General features: G+C 48.1%; 1 protein-coding gene across 1 annotated transcript in view; it reads left to right on the top strand.

Moving 5' to 3' along the window:
• The first annotated feature begins 1,008 nt into the window (after positions 1–1,008).
• The window catches only part of NIM1K (NIM1 serine/threonine protein kinase), a 23,786-nt gene continuing 4,575 nt past the window's right edge, over positions 1,009–20,219 (top strand). The window contains exons 1-2 of the mRNA XM_023759389.1: positions 1,009–1,340; positions 16,370–17,279. Coding sequence (XP_023615157.1) covers positions 16,982–17,279 — 298 coding nt within the window. The 5' untranslated portion in view covers positions 1,009–1,340; positions 16,370–16,981. The remainder of the gene's footprint in view (positions 1,341–16,369; positions 17,280–20,219) is intronic.

Consider the following 20,219-nt stretch of genomic DNA (forward strand, 5'->3'; position numbering starts at 1 on the left):
CCCAAAGGAAGCAAGCCCCCGGCCTCCTCCTGGGGGGGTGTCTTCGCAGGAATAGTAGGAGCTCCGACTCGGGCAAAGGATCCCAGCAGGGGCTTTAAAATGTCATTTCCGATCAGCTTCGTGTGCCCGACGCGGCATCTGGGCAGGTGGAGCGGTCAAGACCGCCGAGGACATTGCCGGAGCCTCACGGGGCAGCGGAGATTCCGCCCCCTGCGCCTTTCCTTCCCCGTCCCGCTCCCCTCCGCCTCCCTCCCAGCTCCCCTCCCTCCGGCTCCAGCTCCGCGCCCCACGGCGTCCTCCCGAGTTCAGGAGACAAGAGGACTCTGTTCGCCTCGCCCTGCCCAGCCCTCTTCCTCGGGCCGCGTCAAAGCCGGAGCGAAGGAACCGCGTTCTCGGCTCTTCCCCGTGCAGCTCAGACAAGTTTGGAAATTAAACAAATCGCGTTTGCACTCGAGGCCGCGGGACTCCAAAAGGGAAACAAACAAAACCAGACCGAAAAACCTATCCCCAGCCAAGCCAAGATTTCAAAGGGGCATCTGAAGCGAGCGTGTGTTTATGGCGATATGGTGTTTTCTGGGTTTTGTTTTGTTTTGTTTGCTAAAAAGATGTGTATCCCTCAAGCTTGCATCATCAGTATTCAATGTGATCCACAGAAGCGCTTCAAAAGATGGTTTCTGTTAGTGTTGCAAAAGCACATCTGATTTTTTGGTTGCCATGGTAACTGAAGAAGTCGCCCTGCACGGTGGAGACGCCGCCGCCTGGCTGGATTCCGGAACTGTTCTTGAAGAGATCTCCTCTTGCCCCCTTCAGTTACCATGGTAACAATAACTGAGCTTACAAGATACTTGCTTCTTTTCCTTAAAGTGCTAAAAGCCCACGGCGTGTTGTTCTAAATTTTATTTTTTCAGAGTTTGCAATGTGTAAGACAGATCTTCCCTCTCAGACAACTGAAAATAAACACGGCCCCCCAGCCAGCCAGTCCTGAGCCAGCTCTCTGCCCACTCCCTGCAGCCCAGGAGGGAGAAGGCAGTGCTTGATGGGAAAGGAATCCTGGCCTGCCCTCACATCTCCCTCCCATTTAGCATTCAACTTGGAATCCTAATTAGCCTTCTAATTAGGAGATGGGGCATGTGGGTGGGGGGTCCCCGAGAGAGGCTCCTGGGGAAAAGCTACGTCCAACTCTCTATGGACTAGTGTTTCCTGTGCTGTTGAATTTGCCCAGTAAAGCCCTCGTGGGCTTATTTTTGGCTTGACCGCTGTTCGGTGGTAAGCCTGGAAAAACCTTCAGAGAGGCCTCCCTCTGTGTTCGGAAGAAATGTGGATTGCATATTTAGTTCGCGGTATGTGCTTTTTTCCTAATAACTAACCTACATTTAAAATAAAGGCAGGTTTGTGTAAAATCTAACTTTCCCAGATAGGCCTTAGAGCCCTCGGTGCTCTTGGTTTAACCTTAGATTTTCAGTTAAAATGGATTAACTGGGGGTAAGGGGGGGGGGGAGGAAAGTATAGCTACCATTCAAATACTTTAATTAGCAAATGTTGTGCCATTAAAGAACCATCATTCTTTACACAGCCATAATTCCTGAGCAATGAATCCTATAAATCAATTTTATACATTGGTAACATGTGCTTGGAAAATTTGAATACCCCTAGACTTACAGTTTTAAAAGAAGAAAAGCTTTTGTCTTAGTAGGTTAAGATTTTCAGCCAAATACATAGTTCCATTTTGAGAAACTCAAGAATTAAAATATTGTGAAATCCAACTTTATTCTTTGAATCTCATTATAATATTTCTCCAGGGAGTCAGGAGCCTTAAGTCATTGGCTGATTTTCCTTCAGTTGTTGAAAGGACAAACTTCATAAAATTACTCTCATTGTGGGCTCGATCCCCAGTAGCGATGTGCAGGAGGCAGCCAATCAATGATTCTCTCTCATCATTGATGTTTCTGTCTCTCCCTCTCCCTTCCTCTCCAAAATCAATTTAAAAAATTACTCTCATTCTACTGTTGTCATTTCTTATTGTCCTTCTAGCAAAAGTTCTCTAGAACTGAAGTTATAAATATTAAGAGAAGGAAATATTCAAATTACTTATGAAGACAATAGTCTAGAATTTGAATTAAGCAGGCCACAGCTCTTAAATTATTTTCTCTCAAGAACTTCAAAGATAGCTCAGCCATTATTTTAAGCATCCCAAGGAATATTAACCAATTTTACAGATGGATGAGTTTCGGTCAAAAGACTCAAGTCATTTTGGCTAACCACTTGGAAAATTAAAAGGCAAAAATACATGCACGTCAGCCAAGACTTAGAGAGCATGGAGACGGGAAGAGAGACAGGGTGGGGATGGCGGGAAGAATTTATGATCACAGAGAAAAATAAAGCCAAAGGGGAAAAGCATCCTGAGTGAGAGGAAACTCACAGATTAAGGGAAAGGGAGTGAAACAGAAAAAGTCCCGTGTAAAGAGAGTTGCACAGAAAAGAGAAAGAAGGAAAGAGAAAAGAAAGAGAAGAAGAAAGAAAAAGAAAGAAACCCAAGTTGGAGAACAGAAAACTAAAGAGAACTCTGCTCTTAATCTTCCTTGAAGAACACAGAAATAGACACTTTTCCAGAAAGCCTCCATCCCCCACTTAGCCACGTCCTCTGACGCCGGGCGTGCCCGGGGACTTGAGTGGCAGATGGAAATGCATTGGCTCACTGCTCCCATGGCAGTGGAGTGGGTCGGACAGCTTCCCTGTCTTTGCCAAACCAGCTGCTCCCTAGACCTCCCTCTTTCCAAGCCTTATGCCACCAAGAAAGCTTTCTACGTCTCTCTTTGTCGGGACCGTTTAGTTGGGATAATTTATAGACACACTTGATTATGTAATTGCATTTTTTTTGCTTTAAATGGAAAGTTTTTACTTTTAAAAAGTTGCTTAGTTGTTGAAATAATGCATTCATCTAATTTTATGAAATAGAGCACATTAAAAGATCCTAACAAAAACAGTTCCTAACAGTTCCCTCCTTGGATACAATCACTCTCTGTTCTTACCTGCTGGATAACTTACCCCCCTATTTCCAAATAATTTGCTTAGATGGCTGGTCCCTGATTCGATTTTAGACAGAAGCTATCGACTTTCCCTTATTATAGGGGAGGACATAGCTCTCTTATTCCACTCCTTCCAACTTTTCTCCCTTTAGTTTTGCAACATGGTCTGTGGGAAGAAACCAGGCAGAGCACCATTAGCACAACCCTTTATTTGAAGACGCCAGGCATAGGAGAGCTACCAGGAGCATCTCATTTTAGCCAGAGCAGTCAACATTCAGCGAGTTTCAGCAACAGTTGGTCAAGCATGGCTCTTGGAAGAGGGAGGAACTGTTCTTGCAGATTAGCAGCTGTTGTTTGGGTGGTTTGGATTTTAGACAGGAAAAAGGAAACAGAGTTGGGGGCTGAGTGTTGAGTTAGGATGGTGAGGAAGACAAGGGCCCTCCAGAGTGGAGCTTCAGTTCCCCGGGCTGGTCAGTTCTGTTCCAGCCCTGGCATGGCTTTCTGAGACTTCCCTTCCCTTCCCTTCTGCACTGAGTCCCTGCTCGGCCTGTTCTCTGCTTTTCCTTTCTTGGTTTAAGCCTTCATTTTATGGAGCCTCCACTTTGATCAGGGGGTGGCACCCTCGCATCGTTTAGAATGGGAGTGAGGCAGAAAGTAGGGGGAAATGAGGTCTTTTTCGTCCTCTTTTCTAGCAGCATCGTCCAGTGGGATTGCCTGTGGCAGGCACAGCTCTGGCTCACGGGGCGGGCGGGCATCGAAGCAGCTGCCTGTGTGTGTGGGAAGCGCAGGCTCTGAGGTCAGACGGGCTAGACTGGCCATCAACATGCTATGCCCTACTGTATGACATTGGACGAGTTACCACGCCCTTTCTGAAGTTCAGTTTTTTCATCGCAGGCACCTTTCAGGGGTGTTGTAAGGATTAAAGAAAACCTGTCTAGAGTAATTGGAACAAAATAAGGATAGCTATTCTTAGTTAAGAATGCTTTTGGCTGCAAGTAATCAAAGAACCTTTCTACTCAGCTAAAAGAAGGGCATTTTCTTGGAGAGGAAGAAGTCTAGACAGGTGTATTAGTCAGTTCACTCTGCCATCACAAAATACCAGAGACCAGGAGGTGGAAACAACAGAAATTTATTCTCTCAAAGTTCCGGAGGCTGGTCGTCTGAGATCAGGGTGACTGCATGGTTGGTTCTGATGAGAGCTTTCTTTCTGGCTTGCTGATGGCCACCTTTTTGCCTTGTCCTCATATGGTAGAGAGAGAGGAGAGAAGAGAGGGGGAAGCACCCTAGCTCTCTGGTTTCTTCTTATAAGGGCACTAATCCCATCATGAGTGCCCCATCTAAGCTAATCTAAACCTAATTAACCCCAAAGGCCCCATCTCCAAATTCCACTTTAGGGGTTCAAGTCCTCAACATATGAATTTTGGGGAACACAGATCATACATAGTAATAGGCCAGTGATTTTCAACTGGTGTGCCACAAGAATGTTTAAAACATGCAATACCTGCCTGTTTAGTCAGGGTCACGGACCTCTATTCCCTTATTGTCAAATACAATAATGACAGCAGCCAACACAACAGTAGCTGTCCGGTGTGAATGAATCAAAATTATACCTATTTTTTGGTCAGATCAGCAAAAATATATTTTGTGGTATGCCACAGAATTGTAGTGATCAGTTTATGTGTGCCATGAGGTGAAAGGGGCTGGAAATCCCTGTAATAGGCGACTGATAACTTTGTTTTAACCGCTCTGAAGACCTGGGTTATTCCTGCTTTTTACTCTGTCATCCTTCCTTTTGCTGTCATATTTCTCACGTCCTGGTCTTTAGGCGGCGTTCCACAGAAGAAGAAAGGGAAAGGGCTATGCTCGTTTTAAATATCCCATTTTATCAGGATCACAAGTTAGTTAGGAACCCCTCCCGAGGTCTCATTGTCCAGAACGGTGCCTCCTGGCCAGCTCTAGCTGTGAGGGAGAAAGAGGAGTCGGGATTTCCAGCCTTTATAACAGGAGACGGCAAGGAAGGAAGAAGAGAGTTAGCAAACGCGTTGAGTGAGCCAGCCTACAATGTCGGCCGTGCCATCACTTATTTAAAAAAATACTTTTATTGATTTCAGAGAGGAAGGGACAGGGAAGGAAAGAGAGAAACATCAATGATGAGAGAGAATCATTGATCGGCTGCCTCCTGCACATGTGCCCTGACCAGGAATTGAACCGTGACCTCCTGGTTCATAGATCGACGCTCAACCATCGAGCCATGCCAGCTGGGCCACACCATCACGTATTGAGAGGGTGACCTTATGCTCATTTGTCAGGCATGCCTGGTTCACACCTGCCATTCCAGTGTATTATTAATAGTACCTCCTCCTCCCCTTGAAAGTGTCCTGGTTTGAATGACAAATTCTCTGTTCACCCTACTTGTTGAGCAGTAGCTACATATTGTAGGCTCTCAGTAAATAGTTATTAATAAGGAGGATAAAATGCAACTGTAAGGTAAATAACAAGCCAAGGGCACACCTGGTGAGTGCTTGTGTGGTACAGGCCGCAGACGTGCTGGGCTCACAGGAGAGAGGAATGAGTGTGAATTGGCAAACGAGTTGGGTGAGCTGGTTTGGATGGAGATGAAGCATGAGGGGGAAATGTAACACCAGGCATGAAAGATAAATGGGTTGGGCACAGTTTGAAAGAATGAAAAAGTACAGTTTCTGTGCCAGGGACTTTTCTTGGAAAGACTAACAACAGGCAAGTTTTACTGCTGCCTTTGTTTGAGTGGGGAACATTTTGTAACATGGGGTTCAATGCTGAGATATGATGTGGCCTAAGAGCCTTCTGAGGACTCATGGCACAAAATAAGAAGCCGTTGATATTTATTAAGCCAAATATATACTTTTTTCTTTTGCCATCACAAACAACTTATCACAGAAAGTTTGCATGTGAGGAGAACAATGATTTTCTAAATTATTCTCTTGTGAAACATGTAGGAGAGTGTGACTTAGAGCTCTTCTACTAATGAAGTCCTCTTTGGTCAAAAGAAAATATTTACATTTTCTAAAATTTCTTTTGAGTTGATATCAAATAAAAATATTTACTTAGCTGTTTGTTTATTTATATTTTTCTTAGCTTGGTTTTTAAATTCCAACAATTAGTTTTAGAGATTTATTCATTCTGTTGGGATGTTTGGTGGGCTAGCATAGTGGAAAGACATAAAGATACTTGGTTCTAATCTTGTTCTTTCCACTAACTAGTAGGTCTCTCTCTTTTTAAAAAATATATTTTTTTATTGATTTCAGAGAGGAAAGGAGAGAAAGATAGAAACATCAATGATGAAAGAGAATCACTGATTGGCTGCCTCCTGCACACTCCTTACTGGGGATCGAGCCCACAACCTGGACATGTGCCCTGACCTGGAATTGAACTGTGACCTCCTGGTTCATAGGTCGACGCTCAACCACTGAGCCACACCAGCTGGGCACCAGTAGGTCTCTTTTACCTCCCTGCATCTGTTTTTTCAAACACAACATGAGAGATTAAACAACCCTGTGGGACCCGCCCCTCTGCACTCTGAGAGTCCAGGAATGTGCTTGGGTCATCAAGGGAAACTATGAAACAGCCAATCTGCTTGCAGCCCCGGTTGGTTCGGTTTAGGGATGTGTAAGAAGCAAGAGGAAAACTCAGACCAGGCCACGAAATGCTTGAATGTCCAGCTTGTCTGTCTGTCTGGTGGTCCGGGGTGTCCAGAGAGCTCTCCTCCAATACCGTATTTCAAATGAGTCCACTTTTCCCTATCAGCTTCGTTCACTCTCCAGTTTGTGCATCCGTACATAGTAATTGGGTATATGAGGGTGTGGGATGACCTTAACCTTGATCTTTAATGACACCTCTTTGCTCCTGGTGACCTTTCCTAATTCTCCCCCTGCTGCCTTCCGAGCCTCAGCCTTTTCTGGGTGAATAGAGAGAAGAGAACATCACGGAAATGTTACAGTGGGGTCTGAAGGTTAAGGAAGACAAGGAGCAAGTGTGTTCCAGGTAGGCCAAGCTGGGGACTAACGCTACCCAGGCATGAAAGGCTGTTTTATGATAGGCAAGGTAAACTTGAGGCATAAATCGGATAATTGATTCAGGTCCCAGAACTTTCCTTCAGGGCTGGGTATTTAATCGAGTGTCTTTGAGGGGAGAGGGACTAGGATGCCTTGGAGCCCTGGGTAAACACCGACTCCCCAGCGTCCCAGAGGTGGGATTTAATTCACTGCTAATTAGTGTTGGTTTTGGCTCCCCCGGGGAAGAGTAAACAGAAGGAAGGCAAGGAGCAGGGACAAGGTCAAAGGCAAGTGCATGGGCGTGTGTATTTGTAGAGCTGTTTGGGAGGAATGGAGAAGTGCAAAGGAGGTCTTGAAAATAGAGCAGGATTATTTCTTATTGAAATAAAGCAAATTCTGCTGCAAGCTACTGACACCCTAAAATAAAATAAGAGAAACGGAGCCTCTTTGACGCTCACTGTGCTCATGTTAATCTTAGTAGCCCTCCAAGAAAGCCATAATGGGGTTGTTTTTATTGTCTGTGGGTTGGAGCAACTGCTGGTGTGTAAACATTCTGTCGCTCGCGATTCAAATAACCTTCTTAGGAATGTCTATCCACATTCGAGGTGTGCTTCGCCGGCACACAATGGGGTGTTTCATCGAACCCACAGACATTTGGTGCAGACATTTTCTAGCCGGAGGAGCTCCGGGGAGGGGCCCGCGCAATAAGCCTGCCCTTGTTTGTTTCAGGATTGAACACTTGAGTTTCTGTCGTTTTGTTACATTTTCGCCTTTTCTTCTTGATCAGGGGACACTCATTTGTCATGGGTGGGTTTTGTGTTGTGGTTTTTTTTTTTTCAGCCAGAGAAGGATGCTTAAGACAGAAATATCTATTTCTGTATCTTCTAGAACCCACACTACCTTTTCACAAAGCTGTACAATTCCAGTCAATTCAGCCAGCATTTATAGGCTCCTCCTGGGTACCAGGTGCCCAGAATCCTGAGATCAATAAGACCCAGGGCCTGCCCATAGAAACAGCCGCCCTTTATCTTCACAGTGATAAAGCGTTCGTGAACCCAGGCTGAAGGCGTACGGGGCGGCCGGGAGGAGGAGTGTGGGCTGCTCCTCACAGCAGAACCTTCTGGACGCACCCTTCTGAATCTGTGCACGTTCAGTCTGTGATCTGTTCGCAGTTTATGTATTGAAATCCCCTCTCTCGTCTCCAGAACTCAAACTTTGCTGGGGAAAGGCCCTGTGAGGTGAGACAGGCTGCTTACCTACTTCCACTCGCCTCCCTGGGGGGATGTTTTTCAGCCAGAAGTGCCCGGTCAATTAGCAAGCACCAGGGAACAGTGTGCAGTTCCCAGAACTGGCTCCCAAGCCTCAGCTCCCAGCGGGCAGCACGCAGGCAGCCTCTCCAGCACCTGTAATCACTTTTCAATGGTTCCCAGATGGGTTCCGCTCCAGGGAAGACAGCCGCTCTGATGAGATCTGCCTTTCTCTTAGGTCACCACGGTCCTCCGCGAGGACGCCTGTGCCCGGCAGTTCTTGGAGCAGGAAAGGCAGAGCCAGACCCGGGAGGGCCCTGCCTCATTTTCAGAAGAGCAGTTCATTTTGTCTTTCCCAGGCCGGTGGGCCTGCGAGACCCTGGACTTTGTGACTCATGTTCTTTCATGGGTTTACGTCATTATCTACCAGGCTCCTTTTGGATGGAAGGCCAGTGCGGTTTCCGTGTATTTTCATGTAAAGCCTAGATTCACTGCTTGTCTCTGCATGGTTTATGAATTTCCTGCTTCCCCAGAGGTTGGTCATTAAGGTGAATACTTATTTGATTAAAAAAAAATGCAATTTACTCTTTGATCCTGGTACACCTATAGATATAGGTGCTTCTTCTGAGGTTGTTGCCTTGTGTCCTGCATCCCCACTGCACTGTCAGCTCTCTGTGTGATCTGAGCAGGATGTCCAATCAATGAAGGATGAGAAGTACAAGCCTATTGGTTAGGACTGAGCAGAGGGAAGACAGGATAAGTTTAACATTAACCAAGTTAGTAGGGTGGAGGGTGGTCAGTGAGAAGAGGAAGGTGAAAACTATTGGTGACAGACTGAGGCAACTAAAAAAAAAAAACCTAGGGACCCTACTCATGTACGAATTTCGTGCTCCAGGCCTCTAGTAATGAGATCAAAGGATTGCATTCAGGATATGTTTTGAAGGGAGAGCCAATAGAATTTGCTGACACGTTGAACAGGAGCCATAAGAAAAAAGAGGAGTTAAGGGTTGTGGTTCCATCAGGAAGGATGCTTACCCTTTGCCAAGGTGTGAGAGGGGACACATCTGGAGAAGAAAATGAGAAGCTTGATTTTCCACCTTCAGAGTAAAGAAGAGAGGTTACTACCCAAAGTACAGGTGACTTTCCCTGCAGGGGAACAAGGAAGGAAGGAGGTAAAGATAAGGTCACCTTGGCAGTTGTCCGGCCCTAGGTGAGCAGCCCTGTTCCAGGTGATGCGGAATGCAGGCGATGGACGGAGGCCCTGACCATGCCACATGGACACAAGGAGAACTCATGAGGAAGCTCGACTCACACAAATCAAATAGAAAAAACACGGAGCCGAGGACCAGATCACGAGACACAGATCTGAGGAGCCACCGCGTGGTAGCAGTGTGGTCAGGAGCAGGCAGGGAACACTTCTAGAAGGAAGACCATCTCCACAGGATGGGAAAAAGGCAAAATGGCGGGAACAAGCAGGAGCCACTCGGGCCTGTCTGGAAGTCATTGGAAGGATTGAAAAAACTGGTCCCTGGCACATAGTAGGCACTTGACGAAGAACAGCTAACAGTGCTTATTAAATTGGGGGAATTTGATGAAGATAAAACTGTAAAGCTCTCCTGAGTGCAGCTCCTCCCCCATGTCGACCCCTAGACCTTTGGCACCCTTTTTCCTTTCCCCTTTCCTGGGTTGTCTTCTAATCCTTCTATTAGAAAACCTCAAACCTGGCTTTCTAAATTGTGAGGGGGAAGGAACTGGGCTGTCATATTTCAGCATGTCCATGAGGGCTTACGAGTTAATAACCTTGTGCATGTGGACACTAGAAAGGTCCAGAAGGGGGCAATGTGACACTTGAACTTCAGGAGGGTTTGTGTTTTGTTTTCTTCTGTTTTTTTTCATGAACATTTTGGAATCCACCCTCCATCGTTGAGTAGAGAATCTCAGAGGCCAGGGCCGGCAGGATCTTTAGACATCATGGTGTCCACCGCTCTCACTTGCCAGTGGAGACACAAGCCCAGAGATGGGGAGGGACTTGCTTAGGCCACACTGGCATTTGGTGTGAAAGCAAAACTCTAACCTCATTCTGACTCTGAATCCGTCCTTACTGCCCGTGCCCCCCATTTGTGGTTTAATTTGGGAGAATCTCCCTGAAAAGCAGAGTTTCTCAAAGTCGTGTCATGTACCCATAACTTGTAAAGGAATAAAAATTCTCACAACTCCGTACTCTTCCAAACCTCTCTCTATGAAATATACAAATAAGCACAGACATATATATGCATGGGTCCTAACACCCAATATTGGGGTAGTAACATTATTGGAAAAGCATGAGCCTCCCTGTTCATTTTCACCTTACATTAACTTAAAAAATATAAATAATCTATATCAAAGTAGGGGATCTGGTGGAGACTTTGAGATGGCGGGGAGCTGAAGTCTACCTAAGCCACCTCTTGGTTCAGTCCTGGCACGCGTGGTCTACTGAATCATTTCTCTTTGCCGGTGTTTTGAAATGCCGTCTCTGTTACATATTAAATGTGCATATCTACGAAGATATATATTTTTTAAGATATCTCTATCCTGTTCGTTCAGACTGCCATTGCGTGCTGACACTCACTCCCTTTTCTGTAGCGAATAACTTCTCTCCTGCCGCCTGCCACCAGCACCCCTCGCTTTCCTCCACCGCTGGGTAAGTATTTAAGAACCCTCAGATGTGCTGCCTCTCCCGCGTGAAGGCATCACTTAGGAGGCACAAAGGTTTCAAGTTCCACTTGAACTTCTTGTGATAGTCGAAGTGAGAGCCTTTGTTCTGCAACTGCTTATCCTCCTCGGTGACCGGCCTCCAGCCTCCTGCTGCAAGACTTTCCCGAGTTCTGCTCAAATGGAAAGAAAGTCTTTCCTAACATCCTTAAGGCCATCACCCGGACGCTGTTCGTAGTGAGCCCGGGACATTGGCACCGAAGAAAGTTACAAGGCAGCAAGAGAGCAGTTTCTGCTTTGACTTGCAGTCATTTTCCGTCTCCTACAAGTAAAGCACGTGCTGTCAACGGGCAGGTGTTGTTCCCTCACGGTGTTTTCTAAAAGAGTGATTTCTGAGGAAGAACACATTTTGTTTTCTGCTCAGGGCCACCTGCTTGTGATTCAATCCGCAATTCCCTTCTGTGCAGCTGAGTACGTTACAGCTTTGTATAACTCAGGTCTGAGTTGTAAGAAAAATGCCAATAACAGAAAGGTGTCCTGTGAGAATGAATTCGATGGTTAACTAAACTTGGAGAACACTGAGACAAACAAACAAACAAACAAATTGTTTACTTGCGTGTGCTTTAAACACCGCAAGACTGTACGGTGCTGATGCAAAACCCTAAGAGTGGGATAATATACACCTTTCCAGCATATATTTCACTATGGCCCTATGGCTGCCCTCCCCTTTTATTCTGATGATGTACCTAGAAAACCGAGAGCAGCCTGCAAATTGTCAGCCTGAAGGCCAAATCTGGCCCGATGGTTCACTTCACGGGACCATACAATGTTTCAAAAACATTCTACAAATTGGAAGAGCTCACCAAAAGTGTCTTGATTTCCAGTTGCTTTTAAAGAATTGAAAGGCCGGCAAAAGTAAGCCAGCTTTGCAGCATGGCCACCCTGGCTGCAATTGGGCGTGGGCCTCTTCATCATTAGGGGCGTGGACGCTGTACTAAGCCCCTGCACGGCCCACCTCGGTGCTTGAGTCAGTGACCTTGACCATCAAGGGAGCCTCAAGTGTGGGAGAATTCCTGTGGGAAGAGCTGATGTCAGCCCATCGGGCGGGGTGGACTGGCTATGGGTGGTCAATGGAACGAGGGCGACCGGCCGAGTGGCCAGGAAAGCAGCCGTGAGATCAGGAGGAACAAGAGGCAGTGCCCAGGAGCAGCGCTGCTGTTCATCACAAGGCACAACCGGTTCACCCTGATTTTCCATTTGCTCCCAAATTTCCCAGCTGCGCCCTCCTCCACCCGTGGGGATCTTGACATGTGCGGTGAGAAACAAAGAGCCAAGGCCAAAAGCTGGGGCGTTGCAAATGATTGTTAAATGGTAAAACTCGATTTTCAAATGAAGCGTGTTTGCAAGTCATTCCCCCTGAGGCGCACCGACGGGAGAAGGGTTTGGCTGTCATTGACTTCTTTTGCCACGGTGCCCGGGTGCCCGAGAGCCTTGCCCAGAAGTTTTGTCATTTAAACTCGGACAAAGACAACAAAGGCGAGGTGGTTTTCTTTGATATTATTTTCACAGCGGGTTGCAAGTCAAGAAAATAAATTACCACGCAAGCTCTGTGTTCTTTAATCTTGTTTAATGCATTGCTGTGCTGCAACAGTAAGTTAATAATGAAGGACATTCCGCCTTCACCAGAGGTCTGGTCTACAATGGCGGGGCCCCATAGTTTTGGCTGTTTGGGTTCCTGCGCTCTCATTAATGTCCATAAACATTAGTCAAAATCGAAAGGGCAAAAGGCGAAATGACAACAAACCCCAGTTTCATCTAAGAAAGGGAGATTTTATCTGTGATTCGGTAAGTTGTCATTTCCATTGCCTGCTTACTTTTCAACATGATGTAATTAGAAAGTAATAAAAATATAAACTATTTATAGCAATCCCACAGCCCATAATCAGGATTTCTATTCACCCACATCTAAGAAACATATTCAGAAGGAAAAACATGTTTTGCAAAGTGAAAATGAGTATTTACACACGCAACCATGATTTATCTTTTCCGTGAAGGTTTTTTCCATCTACTCTTCTTTTTTTTTTTTTTTTTTAATATATTTTATTGATTTTTTACAGAGAGGAAGGGAGAGAGATAGAGAGTTAGAAACATCGATCAGCTGCCTCCTGCACATCTACTGGGGATGTGCCCGCAACCCAGGTACATGCCCTTGACCGGAATCGAACCTGGGACCTTTCAGTCCCCAGGCCGACGCTCTATCCACTGAGCCAAACCGGTTTCGGCTCCATCTACTCTTCTTATTCTACTGGAGTTTGTGGGAACCCAGAGTTTTCTGACATTTCTGAGGTTTGTTGGCAGGTCAAGGACAACAGAAACCATGTGTCTTACTTTACTGGGCTGGCAGGAGTGTCACTAGAAAGTCTAACAATTAGGTGCTGGACTTTCGGAATCGATCAGCTGGTTGTCTTGTCTTTTTTCACTATTGTTTATCTCTTCTAGAATCTTTTTTTTTTTTTTTACAATTCTTCAATTTCAATTTTCAAGAGAGCTCTTTCTTGCTCTCTCTCTCATTTTATTCTGGTTTTATGGATGCAATATCTTATCTTTGCCTCCTGTTTCCTGCATTGGTGTTTCCTTCAAGTGCCTTTTGGTTGTTACTATTTTGGTTGGATACATACCTTTCTTTAATTTTGGAGCCTTTGCTCAGGTATATGGTGCCTCTGGACGGGACATTCATTCTGAGTGCAATCTGATTGGAAGCTCCCCGCATGCAGAGAAAATACATTCTAGAAGCGAAATTGCTGGCAAAGGATATGGACACTTGTACTTCATTGGCTGTTACAGCCCATGGCCCTCCAGGCAGCTGTAGGAATTCTGACTCTTAGTAACGAGTTTCCCCAAACCCTCTGTGACCAGTGCATTATCACATTGTTTGTAGTTTCCAACTTTATTTGTAGAAAAATCTAATTTCAGTGTCTAATTTATGGATTTGCTACCTGATTTATGTGTATTTTTTTGCAATTGAGATTGAGCATCTTTTTATATAGTATAGAGTCATCTGTACTTTCTGTGAAATGTCTGCTCACATTCTTTATAATTTTTAAGATATTGGTGTTTTTGCTTATCGATTTGTGAAAATTCTTTGTCTAGGAAATTAGCCCTTTGTCTATCACACATGCTGGAAAGCGTTCCTACCAGTTTACCATTGATCTTGTTTCATTAGTGCTTTTTTTTTTGGCAAACAAAATGTAGTCAAATTTAATGATTTCTTTTATGACCCCCGAGGTCATGAAAAAATCGGGGGTTTTTCCTAGTATTTTATGGTTTCATTTATTTTGCTTTTATTTAGGTGATCTAGTTGGCATTTATCTTGGCAGGAGGTAGAGGTTCAATTTCCCCCCAGTTGGCTGGCAACCTGTCTCAACTTACAAATCTTCCTCAATACAAACCCACAGCAATGTTTTAAAATTGTAAAATCCTCCTTCTGATCGGCCAGATTAACTGTCTCCTGGTCATTAAGGCAAGACGGGATTGTTTCAAAGCCATTGTGCAGGAAATGTAATTTGTGGGTGTATGTAATCCGACCACACTTGGCAGCCGAGTCTGACCCCTCCGTGTGCAATTGGAACCTGAAGTTAATCAGCAAATCCAAAACCTGATTCTCAATCGCAGGCCTGAATGGAGTTGAAGATACAGAGCCCAAACCAGGAGGGGGAGGGGAGGGGAGCAGAGGAAAGTCCTGGGCAAGCACCACATGGGGGCCAGAGACCAGGTTCCAGGAGGCGTGAGACCGGGGTGCCTGGGGACACCTGAGCCTTTGGAAGAGGCAAGGTTGGGGGCACTTGGCTTTTCTGTCTCTTGCGTTCAGTCCTGTAGCAATTCTCAGTGTGGAGGTGGGATTCCAACTTGGCTTTCACCTGCGCAGCAGTGGGGCCGGGAATCCTGATGGAGTAGAAGGTGGCCCCGGCCGGGGGTGGGGGGGGGGGTGGCGGGGAGATGGGGACTGAAATCAGCCTTCTGAAAGAATTCAAGCCAATGTTGGGAGCGTGTCATTAGTTGATACATAAAGGTACTTGCCTCTACTAAATCCTGCCTAATGTAACGGTCAGTGAATTCTAAGTTAGTGCATCCCTTCATCATGAAACTTTATTGACTACGTGCCTGGCACGGTGCCAAGCTCTGGGAGACAGGAGTATGAGGGGCAGGTGCTTTAGGTAGTCCTGTACTCACCCGTAACAATGTGATGTCATCAACAGAGTGGAGATTCACATTTCCAAGGCAATGCCCAAATCCAAAAATCAAGTTCCACACCCAGTTAGCGGCACTTTCTGTCTGCAAGCCCCGTGCTCCGAGCGGAGGGAGACAGGGGGCAGCAGGGCCTACAGTTCCCACCTTCACAGAGACCAGACATTGTGGGAAATGCACAAAATGCCGTGGGGGCTCAGAGAGGAAGTGAGACTTTCCTCCCGGAGGGGGCAGGAAAGCAGGTCAGGAGGGCGGTCTAGCGGCCAGTGCTTCCTCTCACTGAGGATGCCACGGATTTTCGCCCTCTGCTCCTGCACCTTCAAAATGAGCTGCTGAGCCGGCAGGCGGACACCTGACCAAAAACACCCAGGAAATAAGACGAGGAGGACATTTAGCCTTTGGCATAGAATGACAACAGGAAGAACGAGTAGGAGCAAAAAATATAGAAAACGTTGTAGGAGAACCTACAACTGAGACCACATTGGAAGCATAACATTTTTATTTGAATCAATGTAAGAACTTTTGAAAACTGACGTTAACAGAAAATCTTTAGTATCATGACTATCCTATTATAATTTTAAAAATCTGGTTTTAAAGCAACTCAAAGCTCCTGGCTGGCGTGGCTCAGTGGTTGAGTGTCAACCTGTCAACCAGGAGATCACAGTTCGGTTCCCGATCAGGGCACATGCCCGGGTTGTGGGCTCCATCCCCAGTGTGGGGCGTGCAGGAGGCAACCTATCAATGATTCCCTCTCATCACTGATGTTTCTATCTCTCTCTCCCTCTCCCTTCTTCTCTAAAATCAATTTTAAAAATATTTTTAAAAATAAAATAAAGCAACCCAAAGCAACATGCATATTTTCCTAAACACCACAAAATAGAAAGCTTGTTTTGCTAGAAGTGTTTGCAGGCTGTGAGGGCTTTTTTAAAACGAGGCCTGAGGAGCGGGTGCACATACCTTTTCCTCTTGCTAAGTCACATGTAATCGGGCATTTACGGCAGGCCTGCATCAGAGCTGAAATTCGCATGGTGCTCGCAGGTCAGCGCTTACAGAGCAGACCCCCTACTCGTCACCCACCCTGTGCAGTTCATTCGCCTCGCTAATACATTTTCTTCCTCTCTGTTCTTAGGGCGAACAGCACCTGCCAAATTTTTGAGACAGCTCGCGGCTTAGGGGAAGGCTCATCTAAATAAAGGCCGGCTAAAGTGACATAGCGGGACTTAATCCTCCACTCGCCCGCCCGCCCCGGCCGGAAGGCTGTTGGCAGCTTTCTTCTTTCTGGGGCTCCAGATGATTAGGTCTCGGGCCCTGCGACCTGCCGGCAAGAGCCTCGTGAAATGAGGGAGGTCAGAGCTGAGCGCCAGCAGCCAGGGCCCCGGCGGCCTCCACAGTGATAGATCCTCTGACCCTCAAAGGAAATAGCAAACCGGACCCGTGGTCCCAGGACCAGCCGCCTAGCACAGAGCATCAGACTGCACTGCGGCCAGGAAGTTCCTGCAGCCGGACAGGGGCGAACAGGGGTGGCAGCGGTGCAAGGGCATGCGCCCTCCTGCACAGTGAGAGCGGGGAAGTCCAGCACAGGAAGGTGAGGGCCTCCGGGGAAGCTCTGCAGGCTCTGATGGGCTGGGGCCCTGGCGGTCCCTAACGCCCCTCGCCCACCCAAGGGGCCTCTTCTGCGCCTCCCAACCTGCCGCTGGCCGCGCCTCCTGGCTGAGATGGAGACGGGAGCTGCTGCGGTGCCATGACGATGACAGCAGTGTGCGTGGATGGAGGCGGCCTGGTGAGCCCGCACTGCGCCCGGTGGGACCGGCGGGACAGCGTGGAGAGTGGCTGCCCCACGGAGTGCAGCCAGGAGGAGGCCGAGGGGCAGGCGCGCCAGCTGACGCCCTTCGAGAAGCTGACCCGGGACATGTCCCAGGACGAGAAGGTGGTGAGAGAGATCACGCTGGGGAAGCGGATCGGCTTCTACCGCATCCGTGGGGAGATCGGCAGCGGGAACTTCTCCCAAGTCAAGCTGGGGATTCACTCCCTGACCAAAGGTAGGACTTGCCCCCCAGGCGGCCCCGTGGGGGCGGGACCCAGTGAGGACAACGTTTTTGTTTCCACTTTGCAGATAGGGACACTGAGACCCACAGAAGTTACCTGTGGCCTCAGCAGTTCAACCTTAGATGATTCTGACCCCAAACACTCTCCCCCTACACCATGCAAATGAATTCACTCAAACACTATGGGGCCCTGGCTGGTGTTCCCAGTGGTTAGAGCTTCTGCCCACGTGATGAAGGTTCACAGGTTTGATTCCTGGTCAAGGGCATGTACCTGGGTTATGGGTGCACTCCCTGCCGGTCCCCTCCCCTCAAGGATGAGTGCAGGAGGCAACCAGTCGATGTGTCTCTTTCACATCAATGTTCCTCTCTCTCTCTCTCTCTCTCTCTCTCTCTCTCTCTCTCTCTCTCTCCTTTCCTCCTTCCTTCCTTTCCACTCTCTCTGAAAAAGCAATGGAAAAATATTTGCAGGTGAGGATTAACAAAAAACCACTGCGGGGACTCTGTCCTGCTGACGTGGAGTGTGGCTTGGTTCCAAGGCAATTCACAGTCCAAGCTTTTGCTTATGCCTCCGGTTTGTATCTGTGTGTCAACGCCAATGACGCAGAACGGCCCAGAGACCTCCAGTCTCCCCTCCTGACCCGAGGCTGCTACTTGTGTTATGTTTGGGGGGAAAGGGCTTTGTTCTCAGGAACTTCTCTGCTCACTCCCTGCCGGCCCCCTCCGTACTGTCTGCTCTGCACCGTCCTCATTGCTGCTGGGTTCCTTGCTGTCTACCAAAAGCCCACCCCTGCTGGGTACCAGTCACGCTGGGTCCTGGCGCAGCAGCACCCAGCACGCTGGCCTGGGGCGGGGGGGCGGGGGAGGGTACCCTGTGGAGAGCCGGACCCTGTGGGCTCTTTCCCGCTTACCTTTGGCATAGCTGAAGCCTGGACATGATCAAAGGGAGTTACAACACAGAAAAGGAACCCTTGTGATCTGTACAATTTACAACTTCCTAAGCCCATGGGCTCGCTCTGCCCTCTCCCCGAGAGTCCAACCTGACATGTTCTCTCCTAGGCCCCAGCCCGAGCTGCTCTGCCCCATTGTCAGAAGGCACAAGGCCAAGAATGATGGTTGCGTGTCCCACTGCCACATACTGAACGCTCTCAGCTTTCTTGTCCATCTCCATCCGCATGTTTCATTCTATTTCAGCTCAGATTTTAAAGAGAGAGAACACAGGGGTGGGCAAAAGTAGGATTATAGTTATGAGTACGTGAATCACAGAGTTTATTCTTGTATTATTATTCATACACTAGAGGCCCGGTGCACAAAAATTTGTGCACTTGGGGGGGGGCATCCCTCAGCCTGGCCTGTGCCCTCTCACAGTCTGGGACCCCTTGGGGGATGACCACCTGCTGGCTTAGGCCCGCTCCCTGGGGGGATTGGGCCTAAGCTGGCAGTCAGACATCCCTCTGGCAGCCCGGGAGCCCTCAGGGGATGTCCACTTGCCAGCGGGGAGCAGGCCTAAGCTGCAGTCAGACATCCTTAGTGCTGCTGAGGAGGCAGGAGAGGCTCCCACCACCACTGCTGTACTGGCAGCCGTCAGCCTGGCTTGTGGCTGAGCAGAGCTTCCCCTGTGGGAGTGCACTGACCACCAGGGGGCAGCTCCTGCATTGAGCATCTGCCCCCTGGTGGTCAGTGTGTGTCATAGTGACCAGTCATTCCCAGTCATTCTGCTGTTAGGGTCAATTTGCATATTACCCTTTTATTATATAGGAGTGCCTGGCCAGCCTGGGTGAGGGGCTGATGGCTGTTTGCAGGCTGGCCACAGCCCCTTCAGGGTAGGGGTCCCCCCTGGAGTGCCTGGCCAGCCTGGGTGAGGGGCTGATGGCTGTTTGCAGGCTGGCCACACCTCCTTCAGGGTGTGGGGGGGTCCTGCTGGGGTGCCTGGCCCATCTGGGTGAGGGGCTGAGGGCCATTTTTGGGCTGGCTAAGCCCCCCAGCGGGGACCCTCACCCCATGAGGGTGTGGCCATCCTGGGTGAGGGGCTGATGGCTGTTTGCCGGCTGGCCACAGCCCCCAGCCACCCAAGCTCCCAGTGGAGGCTTGCTGGAAGCAGGTATCTGGGATTTATTTAGCTTCTATAATTGAAACTTTGTTGCCATGAGTGAAGGCCATAGCCCGCTTAGGGCATGGGGGAAGCTTGGCTTCCTCCATTGCCGGGGCAACCAAGCCTCCTGCTTGCTCCAGCTCTGTGGCTGCTGGCCGCCATCTTGGTTGGGTTAATTGCATATAGCCACTCTGATTGGCTGGTGGGTGTGGCTTAGGGCATCGCGAAGGTATGGTCAATTAGCATCTTTGTCTTTTATTAGTGTAGATTATTGTATTATTTATTACTATTGTTAACCTGCTTTTGCCTGCCCCTGTCTGATTGCTCACTAACCAGTCTATGATGGGCCAACTTGGGGTCAAGGGCATCCCGTGTCAAGTTAGCGGCAGCCTTAAGGTCCCGTGGCCCCATGACTCTCTCAACAGAGCCCAAGGTCCAGACAGGTGTGTCTGCGAAGGTGAGCAGAGTGACAGGGCATGTCCACCATAGAGACAGGAGCCACAAGACGGCATCTGATTCCGTAGATAGGCTCCAGCGTGGGCTGGACCGGAGAAAGAGAAGCAACAACTGGTATTTATACATGACTTCCTTCTTGGACTCCTCAGGTGTCTGTGGTATCACTAAATTAAGTTCATTCTTGTCCCTGAGTTGCAGAGAGCACGGCATTTTCTTGCGGTGCAGTTGGGCATTTGGGTGGCCTCACTGGCATGAGATCCTCACTGCTAACCGGCCCTCTTGTCAAAGGTGCAAGTCACCCTCTGGTTACGGGATCCATGTGCCAAAGGGGAGGAAGGTCAAAAGCACAGGTAGTGCGGAAATCAGATCAACAGCAAGTTCAAACAAGC

The sequence above is a fragment of the Myotis lucifugus genome, unplaced genomic scaffold (genome assembly GCF_000147115.1).
Source record: "Myotis lucifugus unplaced genomic scaffold, Myoluc2.0 scaffold_153, whole genome shotgun sequence".
In the NCBI taxonomy this organism is placed as follows: Eukaryota; Metazoa; Chordata; class Mammalia; order Chiroptera; family Vespertilionidae; genus Myotis; species Myotis lucifugus.